At 39.9% G+C, this 16,652-nt stretch overlaps 1 protein-coding gene across 2 annotated transcripts in view; it reads left to right on the top strand.

Annotated features, from left to right (window-relative positions):
- Positions 1–16,652, top strand: part of dhx9 (DEAH (Asp-Glu-Ala-His) box helicase 9) — a 29,072-nt gene that overhangs the window by 1,906 nt on the left and 10,514 nt on the right. Inside the window, exons 5-21 of one of the 2 annotated variants that reach the window (XM_033982514.2) lie at positions 520–695; positions 790–938; positions 2,212–2,258; positions 3,995–4,131; positions 4,213–4,302; positions 6,416–6,577; positions 6,998–7,075; positions 7,168–7,359; positions 7,856–7,997; positions 8,648–8,730; positions 9,678–9,834; positions 9,907–10,004; positions 11,406–11,619; positions 12,128–12,222; positions 12,304–12,377; positions 13,025–13,177; positions 15,488–15,648. In XM_033982514.2, the coding sequence (XP_033838405.1) occupies positions 520–695; positions 790–938; positions 2,212–2,258; positions 3,995–4,131; positions 4,213–4,302; positions 6,416–6,577; positions 6,998–7,075; positions 7,168–7,359; positions 7,856–7,997; positions 8,648–8,730; positions 9,678–9,834; positions 9,907–10,004; positions 11,406–11,619; positions 12,128–12,222; positions 12,304–12,377; positions 13,025–13,177; positions 15,488–15,648 (2,208 nt within the window). Of the gene's footprint in view, positions 1–519; positions 696–789; positions 939–1,698; positions 1,759–2,211; positions 2,259–3,994; positions 4,132–4,212; positions 4,303–6,415; positions 6,578–6,997; positions 7,076–7,167; positions 7,360–7,855; positions 7,998–8,647; positions 8,731–9,677; positions 9,835–9,906; positions 10,005–11,405; positions 11,620–12,127; positions 12,223–12,303; positions 12,378–13,024; positions 13,178–15,487; positions 15,649–16,652 lie in introns of those variants that run through there. The other variant, XM_055228693.1, reaches the window with a different exon arrangement.

The raw sequence follows: 16,652 nt of genomic DNA, 5'->3' as shown, positions 1-16,652 counted from the left end.
ATTATCCGTTCACTTTCACTATATGGATTATTGGCATACTGGCCAGTGGCCATGTTCAGTGACTCAGTTCTTGGAAATAACATGTGTTTTCCAACATATTTCTAAAATGTGAACTCTCAAAGCAAGGGCACAACAATAGAGCCACATAGAGAACAAGGTCCATTCAGAATCCATGTCCCGAGCCTCCCCTGAGATTTGGGAGAACCTCTCCTGGAGGTGTGAGTTGAAGACCCTGCAACAGACCCACACAATACGCTTGGGCCTGCCAGGTCTGTTCGGCTTCCTACAGCTGTGTCCTCTCTTCACCTAAGTGTTCGTTATGGGTTCAGATCAGGGAGGCGTTTTTTCCCGATCTCTCCCCTCCAGGTGCCACTGTCATTGCCCACGTGGGTGTTGAAGTCCCTCAGTAGTCCAATGGAGTATTATTATTAGTTATTTTATTATTTTTTTCATTATTATTAAAAAAAAAAGATATGTCACCTTTTAATATTACTGTGTGTGTGTGTGTATGTCTTCCAGGGGATTCGAGTGAAAGTGCCCCCATCCCAGGGGTGACAGGACTGGGCTACTCTGCAGGCAGAGGAAACCAAAGTTTTGGGCCTGGGTATAGAGCTGGACCAGGAGGGGCCCAGTGGGAGGCAGGGGCCAACCTGAAGGAGTACTACAACCGCAAAGACGAACAGGAGGCTCAAGCGGTAACTTGCTACAAGTTTTCTTTATTGCCAATGACAATACATGAATATCAATGCTTATATTATACTTAATTCTCTGTTGTTTGGTTTTCTGTAGACCTTGGAGTCAGAGGAGGTTGACCTGAACGCTAATCTTCATGGAAACTGGACCCTTGAAAATGCCAAAGCTCGGTTAAACCAGTTTTTCCAAAAGGAAAAAATGAGTGCTGAGTACAAGTACAGCCAAGTGGGGCCAGATCACAACAGGTCTGGACCTTATCAAGACCACCACTACTCCTAGTTTAGTTCTGGGTTAGGTCTTGGTTTAGGATTCACAAACAAGCAGAACTTGAGAAACAGTTCCTTATGGAATTGAGCAGCATGTTGCCCAAGGTGTGCGGTCATTAACTTAGGTGTGTTTTTCTGCCTGACTGCTGAGAAGTATTATAAATCTTAAAGTTGAAAGAAATTGCTCTACAGTATAATCACTAACAACATTCATTATCCTACCTTCAACTTGGAGCTCACACTCTCACCTCCAGAACATCCCCGTGTAAATGGCAAACCAGTTTTGGGGACAGTCTTGATTTGAGTTAGAGTGATCAAATAACACTTCAAATAACACTTCAAACACAAATTGTTACTGTATTTGTATGTATTTATTTTTTTAAAGGGACAAGGCATCTTAAAACATGAAAATCCAAAAAATGTGTAACAAAATATTCAAGAAAGGTAATTTTTAGTCCCCTACTGGGCCAAGGTCATCCACATAAACCGCACAATTCATAAAGCTAAAATTGGTGGCAAAAGTTTGGTTGAAACAGTTTTGTTTTTGTTTTTTTTGCTTGCTGTATATATATTTATATGTTGAACCAGTAAATTTGGTCTGTAGCTCTGAAGGGCAGTGACAGCAGAAGTTTGTCATACTCAGAGCAGACATGGGGCAGCATTTAGGCGACTCTAAAGCTGCTCCATGGCCAGTCTGGGCCTGTGTCCTCTAGTCATTCTGCTGTCATTGTCCTCACAGGGGCCAGGATCTGTCTTTTTAAAACCAAGTCTGGCAGAAAAATACACCTGCACACAACAGGTGAGTGCGCGCCAAGACAGTTCCAGTACAGCTACGTGCCATGATATGTAGGGCTTTATGTTTTGAACTCGTTTATGTTGGGCTCATGAAAATTATATGGTTTTCATTTCAAAGTTAAATGGAAATTCTGATTTAAATTTCTGATTTAGGTTAATTTCATCCTGTTAATAAGTCTATAAAAAGCAATTGGAAAAGCCGTTTGAATCGAGTGACATTAGTTGGCAAAAAGTGATTGTTAAATATTATTGATATTATTAAAATCTGAATTTATAACATAAAATTGTAGAACTTTGAAGTATGAAATATTGTTTGATCCCATTGGTCCAGAGAAATGTTTTTTATCTTTTTAACTATTGACAGTACTTTTACAACTATTGACATACATTAGCAATAGCTAAATATAAAGGTCAGTCTGCAATTGTTTGTGCATGTAACATGTGTTGGTACTTCCAGGAGCTTCATTGCTGAAATGCAGCTGTTCGTGAGGCAGCTTGGCAGAAGTAAGTATCTTCACACACAAAATGCTTTCTAAAGCTAAAAGACACTGGTTGCTGAAATCTTGCTTGTAATGTGTAATATTTAGTATATTTTTAAGCTTTCTGGGAATATACAATAGATTGACATTTTCTTGACCCCTTTAATTTTGTCAATATTGTTGTGTGGAAACTGGATACTGAATCCATGCAATATATTTTTGTAATGAAATACTTTGGGCGGGACAAGACAGAATTTCCACAAGATGAGATTTTGACATGATGTATAATAAGTCAATTACACAATCCACTTAACTTTTTGATTTATTTAATTTTGTTGTCACTGTGTTTTGGTTATATTGCTTCTACCAAGGTGTAACTCATCACCACTTAACCCCTTTTTGTCCAATCCAATGTGAATTCATGGCCACAAAAGTATTTAGTCAGCCACCAATTATGCAAGTTCTCCCATTTAAAAAAATGAGAGGCCTGTAATTTTCATCATAGGTTCACTTCAACTATGAGAGACAGAATGGGGGGGGAAAGAATCCAGGAAATCATAATTTTTATGAATTAATTGGTAAATTCCTCACTAAAATAAGTATTTGTCACCTACAAACAAGCAAGATGTCTGGCTCTCACGGACCTGTAACTTCTTTAAGAGGCTCCTCTGTCCTCCACTCATTACCTTTATTAATGGCACCTGTTTGACTCTTTGAAGTTGTGGACAGGTGTCTTTTATACTGATAACAAGTTCAGACTCCAAACTCCACTATGGCCAAGACCAGGCTGGGAAGACCAGGGGGCCGTGGGGTCAAAATGATCACAATAACAGTGAGCAAAAATCCCAGAACCACACAGGGTGTGATTCTGGGATTGAGTGAATGATCTGCAGAGAGCTGGGACCAAAGTAACAAAGGCTACCATCAGTAACACACTACACCGCCAGGGACTCAAATCCTGCAGTGCCAGACGTGTCCCCCTGCTTAAGCCAGGACATGTCCAGGCCCGTCTGAAGTTTGCTAGAGAGCATTTGGATGATCCAGAAGAGAACTGGGAGAATGGAAACCAAAATAGAACTTTTTGGTAAAAACTCAACTTGTCGTGTTTGGGGGGAAAGAATGCAAGAAGAAGCATTTCCAGGTCCTGGAGTGGCCTAGCCAGTCTCCAGATCTCAACCCCATAAAAAATCTTTAGAGGGAGTTGACAGTCCGTGTTGCCCAGCGACAGCCCCAAAACATCACTGCTCTAGAGGAGATCTGCAGGAGGAATGGGCCAAACTACCAGCAACAGTGTGTGAAAACCTTGTGGAGATTTTCAGAAAATGTTTGACATCTGTCATTGCCAACAAAGGGTATATAACAAAGTATTGAGATGAACTTTTGTTATTGACCAAATACTTATTTTCCACCATAATTTTCAAATGAATTCTTAAAAAATCAGACAACGTGATTTTTACGATTTTTTTTTTTTCCTCATTGTGTCTCTCATAGTTGAAGTGAACCTATGATGAAAATTACAGACCTCTCTCATCTTTTCAAGTGGGAGAACTTGCACAATTGGTGGCTGACTAAATATTTTTACCCCACTGTATGTATAGATCTTGTGGCATGAGAGCTTCTCATTCCTATATAAATGCACACATTTCAACCCATAATTCAGAGACAATATACATACAAGGAACATCTATTTTCTGACAATGTAACATCCATTTCAGAGAATAAAGGTGTTTGCTCACGTTTCCACTCCTTTTCTTTTTGAAGGAATCACAGCTCGAGAACATGGCTCTAATAAGAAGTTGGCTGCTCAGTCTTGTGCTTTGTCCCTGGTCCGACAGCTGTACCACCTGGGTGTCATTGAGCCTTTTTCTGGAGTTACTAAAAAGAAAGAAGGAGAAAATGTAAGAGTTAATTTAAACAGACCAGTTCAAACCCAGCACATTTTTCACAGCTTCTTAAATATCAAATGTGGTTTCATTCAGTTGGAGCCATACGATGTGATCATTTCTCCCGATCTGGAGCAGCAACTGGGTAGTGTTGTCGAAGAGCTTGGCATCAGCATTCCGCCTCCAGTAAGTTTTTTTTTTTTTTACTTTTAACAACATTTTTATCCTATTGGTATAATGTAAGGATTTAGATGGATTACACAAGAGATGAACCTTGGATTCAGGAACAGCAGTGTGTTTTTCGTCCCGGTTGTGGAACACTGGACCAGCTCTATACTCTCCTTCGGGTCCTTGAGGGTTCATGGAAGTTTTTAGTCCACATGTGCTTTGTATCTGGAGAAGGCATTCAACTGTGTCCCTTGTGGTGTCCTTTGGGGGGTGCTCCGGGAGTATGGTTTAAGGGGCCATTTCCTAAGGGCTGTCCGGTCCCTGTATGACCGGAGCAGGAGCTGTGTTCGCATTGCTGGCAGCAAGTCAGACCTGTTCCTGGTGGATGCTGGACTCCCCCAGGGCTGCCCTTTATCACCGCTTCTGTTCATTGTTATTATGGACAGAATTTTTTGGCACAGCCAGGGGCCGGAGGGTGTCCAATTCGGGAACCACAGGATCCCATATCTGCTGTTTGCAGATGATATTGTCCTGATGGCTTCATCGAGTCAGGACCTGCAACAGGAACTGGAGAGGTTTGCAGCCGAGTGTGAAGCAGCAGGGATGAAAATCAGCTCCTCCAAATCTGAGGCCATGATTCTCGACCGGAAAAAGATGGCTTGCCCTCTCTGCGTGGATGGTGAGTCCTTGCCTCAAGTGGAGCAGTTCAAGTATCTCGGGGTCTTGTTCACTAGTGAGGGAAGGATGGAGCATGAGATTGACCGGCGGATCGGTGCGGCGCCTGCAGTGATGCGGTTGCTGTCAATTGCAAAGCTCTCAATTTACTGGTCAATCTACGTTCCTGCCCTCACCTATGGTCATGAGCTCTGGGTAATGACCGAAAGGACAAGATAATGGATACAAGCGGCCATAATGAGTTTCCTCGGGCATCTGTTCAAGATGCCTCCTGGACGCCTACTTAGGGAGGTGTTCCGGGCATGTCCCACCGGGAGGAGGCCCTGGGAAAGATCCAGGACATGCTGGAGGGACTATGTCTCTCACCTGGCCTGGGAATGCCTTGGGGTCCCACTGGAGGAGTTGGAGGACGTGTCTGGGATGGGCAAAGTCTGGGAGTCCCTGCTTAGACTGCTCCCTCCGCGACCCGGCCCCGGATAAGAGGAAGAAAATGCATGGATGCGTGGATACACAAGACCTGCTTCCACATGCCCCAGTGGCACATGTTGGTTAGTGGCCTTTTGCCTGGTGAAGTTTGGGACAGACCTAGTCCTCTTGTTTGTACAACACATCCCTGTGACGAGCTTATCAGTGCAAGAGAATGAACTGTTAACTAAAATAACTACATTACTTTTTAGGGATTGGTACAGAAACGATGATGCATCCTGGCTTTTTTTTTTAAATACTGTCAAATGGACAAAAGTCTTTTAATAGTGAATTCTGTCCAGTTGACAGAAGTCAATTTTCTTTTGCGATGGCCTACCTGGACTAATAAGGGATTATCCATCAACCGTGCTGCACATTATAATGTATATATAAATGGACATGACTAATGCGCTAGCTGGCACATTCCATATAGGAAATGAGCATGGGAGCACTTCTGGTTTTGACTCCGACTCCATTTCACTTTCTATTGAAAAATCATCAATCCTCTCTCTGTAACTGCAGCTGTCACGCTCGTCATTTTGGTTTAAAAATGTTTGTATTAACCCTGCACATGATCCTGGTGGTACATTTGATATTAATGTTCATATCTTGATTTACGGACAAAATGGCAGACAAATCAGGTGCCTTCTTTCCCCAAGGTTGCTCCTGTAAGCGTTAGCAACAGGTTTGATTGACAGCATTGCTAAGTGCCTGCTCCCTGCCAAACCAGCAGTTCGGGCGCGTAGGGGCATGTACCTTCAACATCCTTGCTCCTGATTGGTTCTTTGGTTGTTATGACAATTGCAGTCGGAATTCCAAATGTGGTACTCGGCTCCAAATCAGTCACTATAACTGCTAGAGTCGATTGGCTTCATTTGGCTGGAACCTCACTCTGTGGGAGATGTCACTTACACTCTGTTCACTTCTTTATACAGTCTATGGTGCTGCACACCTGCAAATTAAATGACTAATTCTGAATTGTCCCTGGCAGCCCTCAGGGCCTGGTGAGCCAGTGTCTCTGATTCTACCAAAGCTGGCAACGTTTGAACCGTCGCAGAAGCAAAGCACAGCTGGTGTGGTCCCCTGGTCTCCACCTCAGGTCAACTGGAACCCATGGACCAGCAGCAACATCGATGAGGGCCCGCTTGCTTTTGTAAGTACACACTCATTTTGGCCAAGTTTTAAATTATATAAGCCCTTAATGTAATAACTATGGGGAACCAATAACATATTTACATCATGCCAATAATTACATTATTGGCAGGTATTACATTATCAATAAAATTTAGTTTTGTATAGCCCAAAATCACAACAGCAGTTGTCTCTTAGCCCTTAACAGAATCATTGATTTAACCAACAAGTGGAAATGATGTAGTTCACTTTTAGGCCTGGTTTAGCCCTAGATTAGACCTACAGATTAGACCTGTTACAGACCTGGTTTAGATCTGGTAGCATTCGGAATCACATTTAAACTTGGCCAAAATTATTACGCTATTGCCCGTTATTTCGTTATCGTTTGCTACTGGGCCATTACTAGATTACAGACTAGACCACATTTGGTCATTTCTTGCAGTGCACTCCAGAGCAGATCAGTGATGACCTCTATAAGGAACTCACTTACCAACTGGAACATGATACAGAGCTCCAAAAGGTTTGTTTAAGTATTTACTATTTATCAACAGCCGTATCCAGAGGTGTTTCTGGACTTTAGTTCTTTTAATCCTGTGTTGTGGAAAATGCCAGATGCTGACTGAGAGAGAGCAGCTCCCTGTGAAGCACTTTGAAGACGAGATCATGAGTGCTCTGGACAACAATTCCGTGGTGATTATCAGAGGAGCTACCGGCTGTGGGAAAACCACCCAAGTCCCACAGTTCATCCTCGACCGCTTTATTAAGGGAGGCCGGGCATCTGACTGTAACATTGTGGTCACACAGGTAAGAGTATAGAAAGGTCTCATTGAGCTCAGCCCTCGGGTATGGTTTGCCATGTTTTCTGTGCTTTAGAATTTTCATGGGCTGTAATAATTTTGGATCCATTTATCCAAATGGAAAATATGGTAAAATGGTAAAATTTTGGATTGTTTTCTGCTCATCAACCATGTCAGACCATTTGTACACTGTATTCATAAAATTGCATTAGGACAAACGACCTGCCTCAAATTTTGGTATGACAAAATAAACTGGCAATTCTTTTAAATGCCATTTAACATAAAAGGACCAAATTTTTATATTTTTCCAATATGATCAATGCAAACCCACTTTCATACATTTCTGCTCTAAATATTGATATATATTAATGTTGTTATTATTTAATGAATATTTTAATCCATTTAAATGTCTTTTTCTTTTTTTTTTGTAAGTGATGCCAGATGGTTAAACAATGTGGAAAATAAACAACAAAAAATTAAAGAAATGTGTAATTTTTCTCCAGCCTCGGAGGATCAGTGCTGTCTCGGTTGCAGAGAGGGTTGCCTTTGAAAGAGGAGAGGATTTAGGAAAGAGCTGTGGCTACAGTGTTCGCTTTGAGTCCATTCTCCCTCGCCCTCATGCTAGCGTCCTATTCTGCACTGTTGGTAAGATTTATATTGTGCTTCTTTTTTGTAAAAATGTTAGAACAAAACTCTGTTATGTTTTTACAAAAGAGGGATTTCTGTTAAATATTCGATGTACTGTCATGTGTATATCTTGCACATTTGCAATTACAGTATCATTTAACCACAAAATAATTGTATCTAAATATGTCATAATCACAGCCTTTGGCCCCTGCTCATTGTCCATCATTTCTAAGTCTACGTTGTGGTGAGCGTGAGTGACAGTAGCATTGAGTGCTCTCCCTGACTGCCCTTGCTCACAGTTGTCCAGCTACCTGTTTCAGCTTTGTAATCAGACAAAATTACTTGACAGCCCCATAACACAGCAGTTGTTCTGGCTTCCTTGTATATGATGTAGCTCCAAATACCATAGGAGCTGTCTGTGGTACTCCTGCCTGTGGTGGATATCCAGCTGCAGACAATCATCTTACTCTCACTGAGTTCTTAGCACAAGACAAGGAGCTAATCTCCCTTCCTCACCACTATCCACATTAGGATAGAAATATTATAACTCATGAGTTCCTCATGGTCGACAGATGATGCTGTTTTTATATTCATAAATGTATTACTTGAACAGTGTGAATGTTTTTGCCTTCTATGGTTAGTTTCCATGTTTATTTGTATATTTGTAGGTGTTTTACTACGAAAGCTTGAGGCTGGAATCCGGGGCATCAGTCATGTGATTGTGGACGAAATCCATGAGCGAGACATTAACGTGAGTTCAGTATCTCCTAAGACCTGTATTCTCATGTCTCCAGACATGCAGTTTGACCTCTCTTATTGTCTTGTTCCACTCTTCAGGTCAAATGATATGAAATTAAGCTTTAGTGCTATGACTTTGTAGCTATAGTTTATAATAAAAGGCATATAATCATATGTTTGCACATAAGGATACACAACTTATAGGTCCTTTTATTACACTAAATTAATTCTTGTGTTTTAAGCCATGCTGTTACCTCCTCAAAAACATATGCAGAGTTGTTTGTTTCATTCACACATGTTTCAGTAATCCTGATTTATTAGTCAAAGTGCTCTGTTCCACCTTGTGATGCCAGGTAGTGTTACTTTTCAAGTTTACTGCCATCTTTTACCTTTAGTTCAATAGAGATTGGCAATTCAAGGTCTGAAAACACAGTTGAGCACTTCCTGTGTTACTACATGGCATCACAACAGGAACAGAGTGTTTTCTGTGTGGAACAAAACACAACTCCAGGTAGGTTTGTGATGAGGAAAAAACATAACATAGATCAGAAAATAGCATAAGATGGGCCCTTTTATTTTGAGCCTTTGATGCATGCTTGGAATTGTGTTGCTCACAAGTCACTTGCTCTTAGCAGTGCAAGTAAACTTATGAAAGCTGCAGTATTTTGCGTTATAGTAACATAATGGCCCAAAATAGTGAAACTGCTCACTCGAAACTGTCAGGTATGAAAACTAAACTTCAGTCTGTAAAAAGAATGTTAGAATAAATTATCAGAAGACCAAATGATCCTGGCAGAGCTCCTGATTTGTTCATGTAATCAGTTGGGTTCAATCAAAGTTTGGTGATTACATGCATTGTAGAATCTTGTTCATATTGGACTAGGCCAAAGATATGGTTTTCCTTGTGTGTGTGTAAATGTAGTGCGTGAGGAGTCTTAATCCCTGACTGTATCTTCACAGACGGACTTTCTGATGGTGGTCCTCAGAGACGTGGTCCAAACTTACCCTGAGGTCCGAGTCATTCTGATGTCCGCCACCATTGACACCACCATGTTCAGGGAATACTTCTTCAATTGCCCTGTTATTGAGGTGTACGGTCGCACTTTTCCTGTTCAAGGTGACAGCATATACTTGGCTTTAGAAAAAGCCATTGGAACACATTATGATGTCTAAATTATTTTCTTTTTAGAGTATTTTCTTGAAGACTGCATTCAGATGACAAATTTTGTGCCTCCTCCAAATGACCGCAAGAAGAAGGATAAAGATGAAGAGGGAGGCGATGATGATGTAAGTAGATGATCATTTTAAAACCAGGTTAGCATTAAGTTGACATTTAATGCAAAGCTTATTTTTTTGGCTGTAAATTAAAACTTTTAAGTCCCTATACCAGATTTTTTTAAGAAGACCTTTTGTGCTTGTGTTTGCTCTATAGTTCAAATCTGATACCCCTGGATCATTATCTTATAATTTGGACATTTTAAATCACAATATTCATCTAAAATGACTTCTGTGTTAGAAAATTGTGGTGCCCAATGGGAGCTTATGTTGGCGTAAACGTCACCACAACAAAGAGCCATACAGTTGTCAGCACCTTCAGTGAATAGCTACACATTGCACTAATGAGCTGAAGATTTTTTTTTGTACCAAAATGACTGCGCAACGCTGCCGAATCCTACGCGCATCACAGATTAAGAAAGTAAAATTAGAGAACGTACAGGGTAGTGGGTATTCAGGTACATAACCGCTGTGCAGAAGGGACAATATTATGGCAATTAAATGGGCCTGTAAATGTCTTGTTTGAAGTTGCTTCCTTATAGCAAAAGAAAAATATAAAATCTGTCAGCTGGACAAAATGTTGTAGAAGTGAAGATGTTTTGCTATTCATACAAGCTGCTTCTTCAGTTCTGATCAGAACTGGTGGACACTGCCTTAAATCTATCTGAAGGGAAGAGCTAGCTACACTGAAATTTAAAACACCTATTGTTTACAGTTTCTGTTTGTGGGCTAGGTCTTTTGTGCTACCTTAAGTGTGCACTGTTTCTGAGTCCTACTTGGCATAGTCATTCAGGCCCTTGGATGAGCAGCGAAACATCTTCACTCCTACAGTGTTTTGGATGACTGAGGAATCGCACAGATTGCTTCCTACATTATATTGTATTTGTGCATATCTATTTTTTTTTTGTCTTTTCCTAAACAAATGCTGCAGAAATACTCAAACGTGTATGAAGGAAACAAAACACATGGGTATGTTTTTGATGAGGCAGCACAAGAGTCAATTTTGAGTAATATCGGACCTTTAAATTAGTATTGTTTTCAATCAATCAATCAACGTTTATTTATAGAGCGCTTTAAAACACCAAAGTGCTTTCCAGTAAAATCAAATTAAAAACAAGTTAAAATCATACTAAAACAGTAAAATAGGAGAATAAAATAAAATACATTAATACAACAAAATATAAATAATGATAATGTGTCACAACATTACTAGGTGTTGAAAGCCAGTCTGAATAAATATATATTTAAGCCTGGATTTTAAAAAGCCCAAAGTCAGTAATGGTGCGCATATCAGGTGGCAGTTTGTTCCAGAGTTTGGGCCCAGCCACAGAGAAGATCACCCCAGTGTTTGTATTTAGTTCTCGGAACTTCCTGTTTTGTATTCCGATAACATTTATTTGTGTGTGCGCACAGGTAAACTGTAACGTGATCTGCAGTCCAGACTACACCCCAGAGACAAAGCGGTCCATGGCTCTGATCAATGAGAAGGAGACGTCTTTTGAGTTGGTGGAGGCTCTGCTTCGCTACATCGAGACTCTAAATGTGGCTGGGGCTGTCCTGGTGTTCCTGCCTGGATGGAACTTGATCTATGCCATGCAGCGCCACCTGGAGATGCACCCTCACTTTGGTAACAAACTGCCACAAATTCAAAGAACAATGCAAGTTTATGGTGTGTTCACACTAGGGATGTCACAATATCAGATTTTAGCATTGCGAATCCGATGTGAGTTGTGAGAAAAACACCACGATTTAACGATTATTCACAATTGACACCAAGCTCAAACAACAGTCAAATCATAAGTTTTCTTTCATTTTCCTTATTTAACATCTTACAGTCTGTGTCCTGGTTTTTGAAATCAAACTCTGAATGATAAATTAAAGCTGAAGAAGCTACAAGAATGAGAGGCTAAAACTCACTCCAAAAACTTTTGTCCAGTTGACAGAACATTTTCTTTTGCTTTGGAACCTACTTGGACGACTGAGGGATCACACAGACATCTGTCTAACGTCATCATTGACCATCATCTCTTGTTGGACTTTATATAATTTCAATTTAATATGTCTCGTACCGAGTTTAGAATCATCACATGTTTGGAGTATGCCAAATTAAATGGAGATTATCTGTCTCTCTTCAGGCAGTAACAGTTTCCGCATTCTGCCTCTGCATTCACAAGTCCCTCGAGAGGAGCAGCGGAGAGTATTTGAGCCAGTGCCTGAAAACGTCACCAAGGTCTGCAGCAAGACACCATCATTAGAATACCACTGGTTGTTGTCTTTGAGCTTAACTCTTTTCCAATTCTTAATTTTTTAGGTGATTCTCTCAACGAATATTGCAGAAACCAGTATCACTATTAACGATGTGGTGTACGTCATTGACTCTTGCAAGTAAGTGTCCATGTAAAGAGCATAGGGTGTCTTTGTTTATTCTCCAGACTTAATGATAATTGATAGAATAGAATGATGTAATGCCATTTATTGTAATCAAAACCACTATCTTTTTCTAACTAACTTCTTCAGTACTGTTAAATTAAGTTAAACTTGTCAGCAGAGGTGGTAGTAGTTAGTTCCATTTACTTGACCAATTTTCAAATAAAATTGTACTTACTCAGACATAAACTACTCTTACTTGAGTAGAGAGTACAGTGAAGGAATTCTACAAATGACATAGGTTTTGTTGGATATCAGATATGATTTAGTTCTTCTATCCTTTGAAAATACCAGACCACAAAAACGAGATGTTCAGCTATATTTAACGTTTTGTCCGTCTATTTAGATTAACTTCAGATTATAAATCCTGTGTTGCGTCCAGACAATTGCTTTTATAATTATTTACTTAATTACTTCGGTTTCTCCAAATATGTTTTTTAATGTACAATTACTTTGTACTTCTTACTTCAAAATATTATTATCCACATAACAGTAATCTTACATTAAAAAGTATTTGGCTTCTATATCCAACTCTAGTTGTCAGTGGACCGTCCAGTGATTTTGCAGTGTGAACTAATCCGTTCCATATTACTGTTCCCTTAAAGGCAGAAAGTCAAACTCTTCACATCTCACAACAACATGACAAACTACGCCACAGTTTGGGCCTCCAAGACCAACCTGGAGCAGCGCAAAGGCCGTGCGGGGAGGGTCAGGCCTGGCTTCTGCTTCCACCTGTGCAGTCATGCTCGCTTTGAACGGTAACACACGTCTCATTCTAAAGTGTTTATGCACTGACATCAGAATTGGCAGAACTATTAGCAGTTCAGCAGACAAAATGTATTTATCTTTTTGGCCTAATTTTTGTCCACGTAGCTGTGTTTATTAGCTCAAATCAACTTTATATGGCAAAATGGAAACTGAAATGGAAAGTTTCTCCGTTGACAACAATGGAGAAATTGTGCTGTTTGTGTAGATCTTCGCTAGCTTGTTAGCTAACCATAAGGGAAGATAAAGAACACTTCAACTCCCTCAACAACAATATCCTCAGCATGTTATTTAAGGAGAGAAAGGTTCAATTCAACTGTGTCTGATCCAAAGTTTGCAGACTACACGCACATTTATCGCTGATGTAGTGTCATTTTGTGTTGCTAACTGTTAATTTTTTCTACAGCAGTTTACTTGGTTATCTTGTTTTAAATCTTAGGTAAAAAGTAGATATTTAGAAGAGCTGTAGACCTTTATTTTTGTTATGAAACTGTAGCAACTTCTTCACATTGCAGATATGTTTTTAGTTATTACTTGCCATATACATGGCTGTAAAGTTACATATACAGCAAGGAGCAACATATGTTGCCATTCAAGCAGCGTCTTTTTCAGGGACATCCCCGCTTATTTCAGCAAGACAATGCCAAGCCACAATCTGCACGTGTTACAACAGCGTGGCTTCGTAGTAAAACAGTGCAGGTACTAGACTGTCCTGCCTGCAGTCCAGACCTGTCTCCCATTGAAAATGTGTGGCACATTATGAAGAGCAAAATACGACAACTAAGACCCCGGATTGTTGAGTAACTGAAGTTGTACATTCAGCAAGAATGGGAAAGGATTTCTCCTGCAAAGCTTCAACAATTAGTGTCCTCAGTTCCCAAACACTTATTGATTGTTGTTAAAAGGAAAGGTGATGTAACACAGTGGTAAACATGCCCCTCTCCCAGCTTTATTGGAACGTGCTGCATCACATTGAAAATGAGTGAATATTTGCATAAAACAATAACGTTCATCAGTTTGAACATTAAATATCATGCATTTGTAGTTTATTCAGTTCAGTATAGGTTGATAATGATTTGCAAGTCATTGTATTCTGTATTTTTTAAGTTTTACACAGTGTCCCAACTTCATTGGAATTGGGGTTGTACTTAGCATAATCATTTAGGCCTCTAATGGGTGCCCTCACACCTGTTGGCATTCTGATTTGCTCTATTTTTTGTTCTTTCCTGTTCAAGGAAGAAATGTCTTTCCTAGTAAAAATAGCCTCTCAGACCATTTTTTTTCTTTGGCTAAGATCTGTTAGTGTCTTTGAGATGGAGATGAACATCAGACTGGGGCCCAGAGGAGCTCTTGCAACGGTGTTGGTACATCCTCTTATGAAGTGGCTGTTTAGTTTCTCCAATGTAACTCTTCACTCTGCACTCTTCACTACTCTGAATAGAGTAGATCACATTACTTTGTTTGTGGTTTTGTCCTTTGGGACTTTCTGTCACTTTCTGTCTTAAAGTGTTTTTATGTTTGAAATGGACCAGAAAATCATGCTGTCTGAAAATTCTCTGAAGCTTTTCAGACACCCCAGCCGTGTAAGGGATGGTAGCACCTTCCCTTCTAGCTTCAGATTTCCTTTTGTCCTCTTTCTTAGATCTATTGAAGGCCTGTTTAGGACATCCACAAGCAGAGAGGATTTTCTCTATGTATTGTTCTCCAAGTGCTGTTAAATATTACTAACACCAATGTGTTAGTGTTGTTTTATGGACAAAATAGCCAAATAAAAATACCAGGATCATGTAGTGCAGATTAATATGAATATTTCAGGTACAATTTATTATTTTAATTATTATTTGGTTAGTTATGTCCAATTACGATCTGTGCTTCAGATGCACCAATTTCCCTTAAGGCACAAGGGATACAAAAGCTACCTAACATTTCTAGCTGCAATATTCCAAATAGTTGGTTTGAATTCATTTTAACAAAATATAATCATCAGCATGGATCTGATATCAGCTCATGGTTGAAAGTATTCTATGCTCTGGCATTTGTGACAATGGTGCTTCATATAATATGAACAAATTAATCTTAATAGATTAAAACATAATTCAATGAACACCAAGTGAGCAATCAAAACAGTCAAGTATGAAAAACAAGCTCTTGTCTGAAGGAAAAAACAGCCTCTTAAAGCAAAGCTGGTACTGGTATACATCTTGGCTGGGATCAACTACCACGTTATTTGTTTAATAAATAATTATCTTAACAGCAATCAGCAGAATCTATCAAATGTTGTTATTGTCCCTGCCGTCCCACAGACTGGAGACCCACATGACTCCTGAGATTTTCCGAACCCCCCTGCATGAAGTGGCTCTGAGCATCAAACTGCTGCGACTAGGAGCGATTGGGCACTTCCTGTCTAAGGCCATCGAACCCCCACCCCTGGATGCTGTAATTGAAGCGGAGCACACACTCAGAGGTAAAGCTTAATGGCTTTAATCTGCAGTGTGTCAAAGTGGGCGTGTCATGCTTTATTTCCTCCTTTATTGATTCCAGTTTCAGTTGCATTCATTAGTGCCTGTATCCTGGTTGTTCCAGTGTCCCAGTATCCAGTACTCCCTTAAATGCACCTGACTCCTGCCCTCTAGTCTCACGTTTCACATCGTCAATAAACAGGAAAATAAGCTTGTGCATAATTTTAAACAATATCTATTGTGCTTGAGTCTGCTATGTTGTTATAATCTATGACACCAGTGTATCATTGTTATAATGTGGACATTTTAACTAACAATATTACTCTAAAAGGACTTGAAATTGTGGTGCCCAATAGGAGCTGATGTCACCGTAATTTTAATCCCAACAAAGAGCTGTGCAGCTGTCGCCACCTCAGATGGATAGCTGCACATTATGCAGCAGGTAGCAAACTTTGCTCCATTTGTTCCCAAATGACTGTGACGTGAATCTTACTCATATCACAGGTTAAGAAAATAAAATTGGAAAACGAAGTAAGTACAAAGCAGTGGACATGTACTGGTGGCAGTGAAAACGAGTTGACTGGCAAAATAGCATTTTGAAAATCAACAATTAAAGATTCAAACATGTACAAATCACTCCAAATAGAAATTTATGTGAGTAAATGGTGAAGAAAAAGTAAAAAAGTAAAGAAAAGTATAACATGGTTAAAAGCACAGAAAAGTCTTGACTGCAATTTCATTAAAACATTTTGTTGTAGTTCTTTGTAAGTAGGCCCGGGAAAAAACTGACAATATCAAACTAACGCTGAGGTTTGCACCTAATAGGCCAACTGAATGACTCCTTACGCATAGGATAAAGAGCGTCTCGTGTGACTCTTTGACAAAATCGGCGCCCACTGGCTTAGATTCCGCATTTATGTGCAGATTTCACATAGAATATCTCGTAGAAATGAAAGGAATTATTGGAGATTATGTAACTTGATTGACATCAATGTTACTAACAAATCTA

This window comes from Periophthalmus magnuspinnatus, chromosome 17, assembly GCF_009829125.3.
Source record: "Periophthalmus magnuspinnatus isolate fPerMag1 chromosome 17, fPerMag1.2.pri, whole genome shotgun sequence".
Classification (NCBI taxonomy): domain Eukaryota; kingdom Metazoa; phylum Chordata; class Actinopteri; order Gobiiformes; family Gobiidae; genus Periophthalmus; species Periophthalmus magnuspinnatus.
This window is presented reverse-complemented; position numbering and strand designations above follow the sequence as displayed.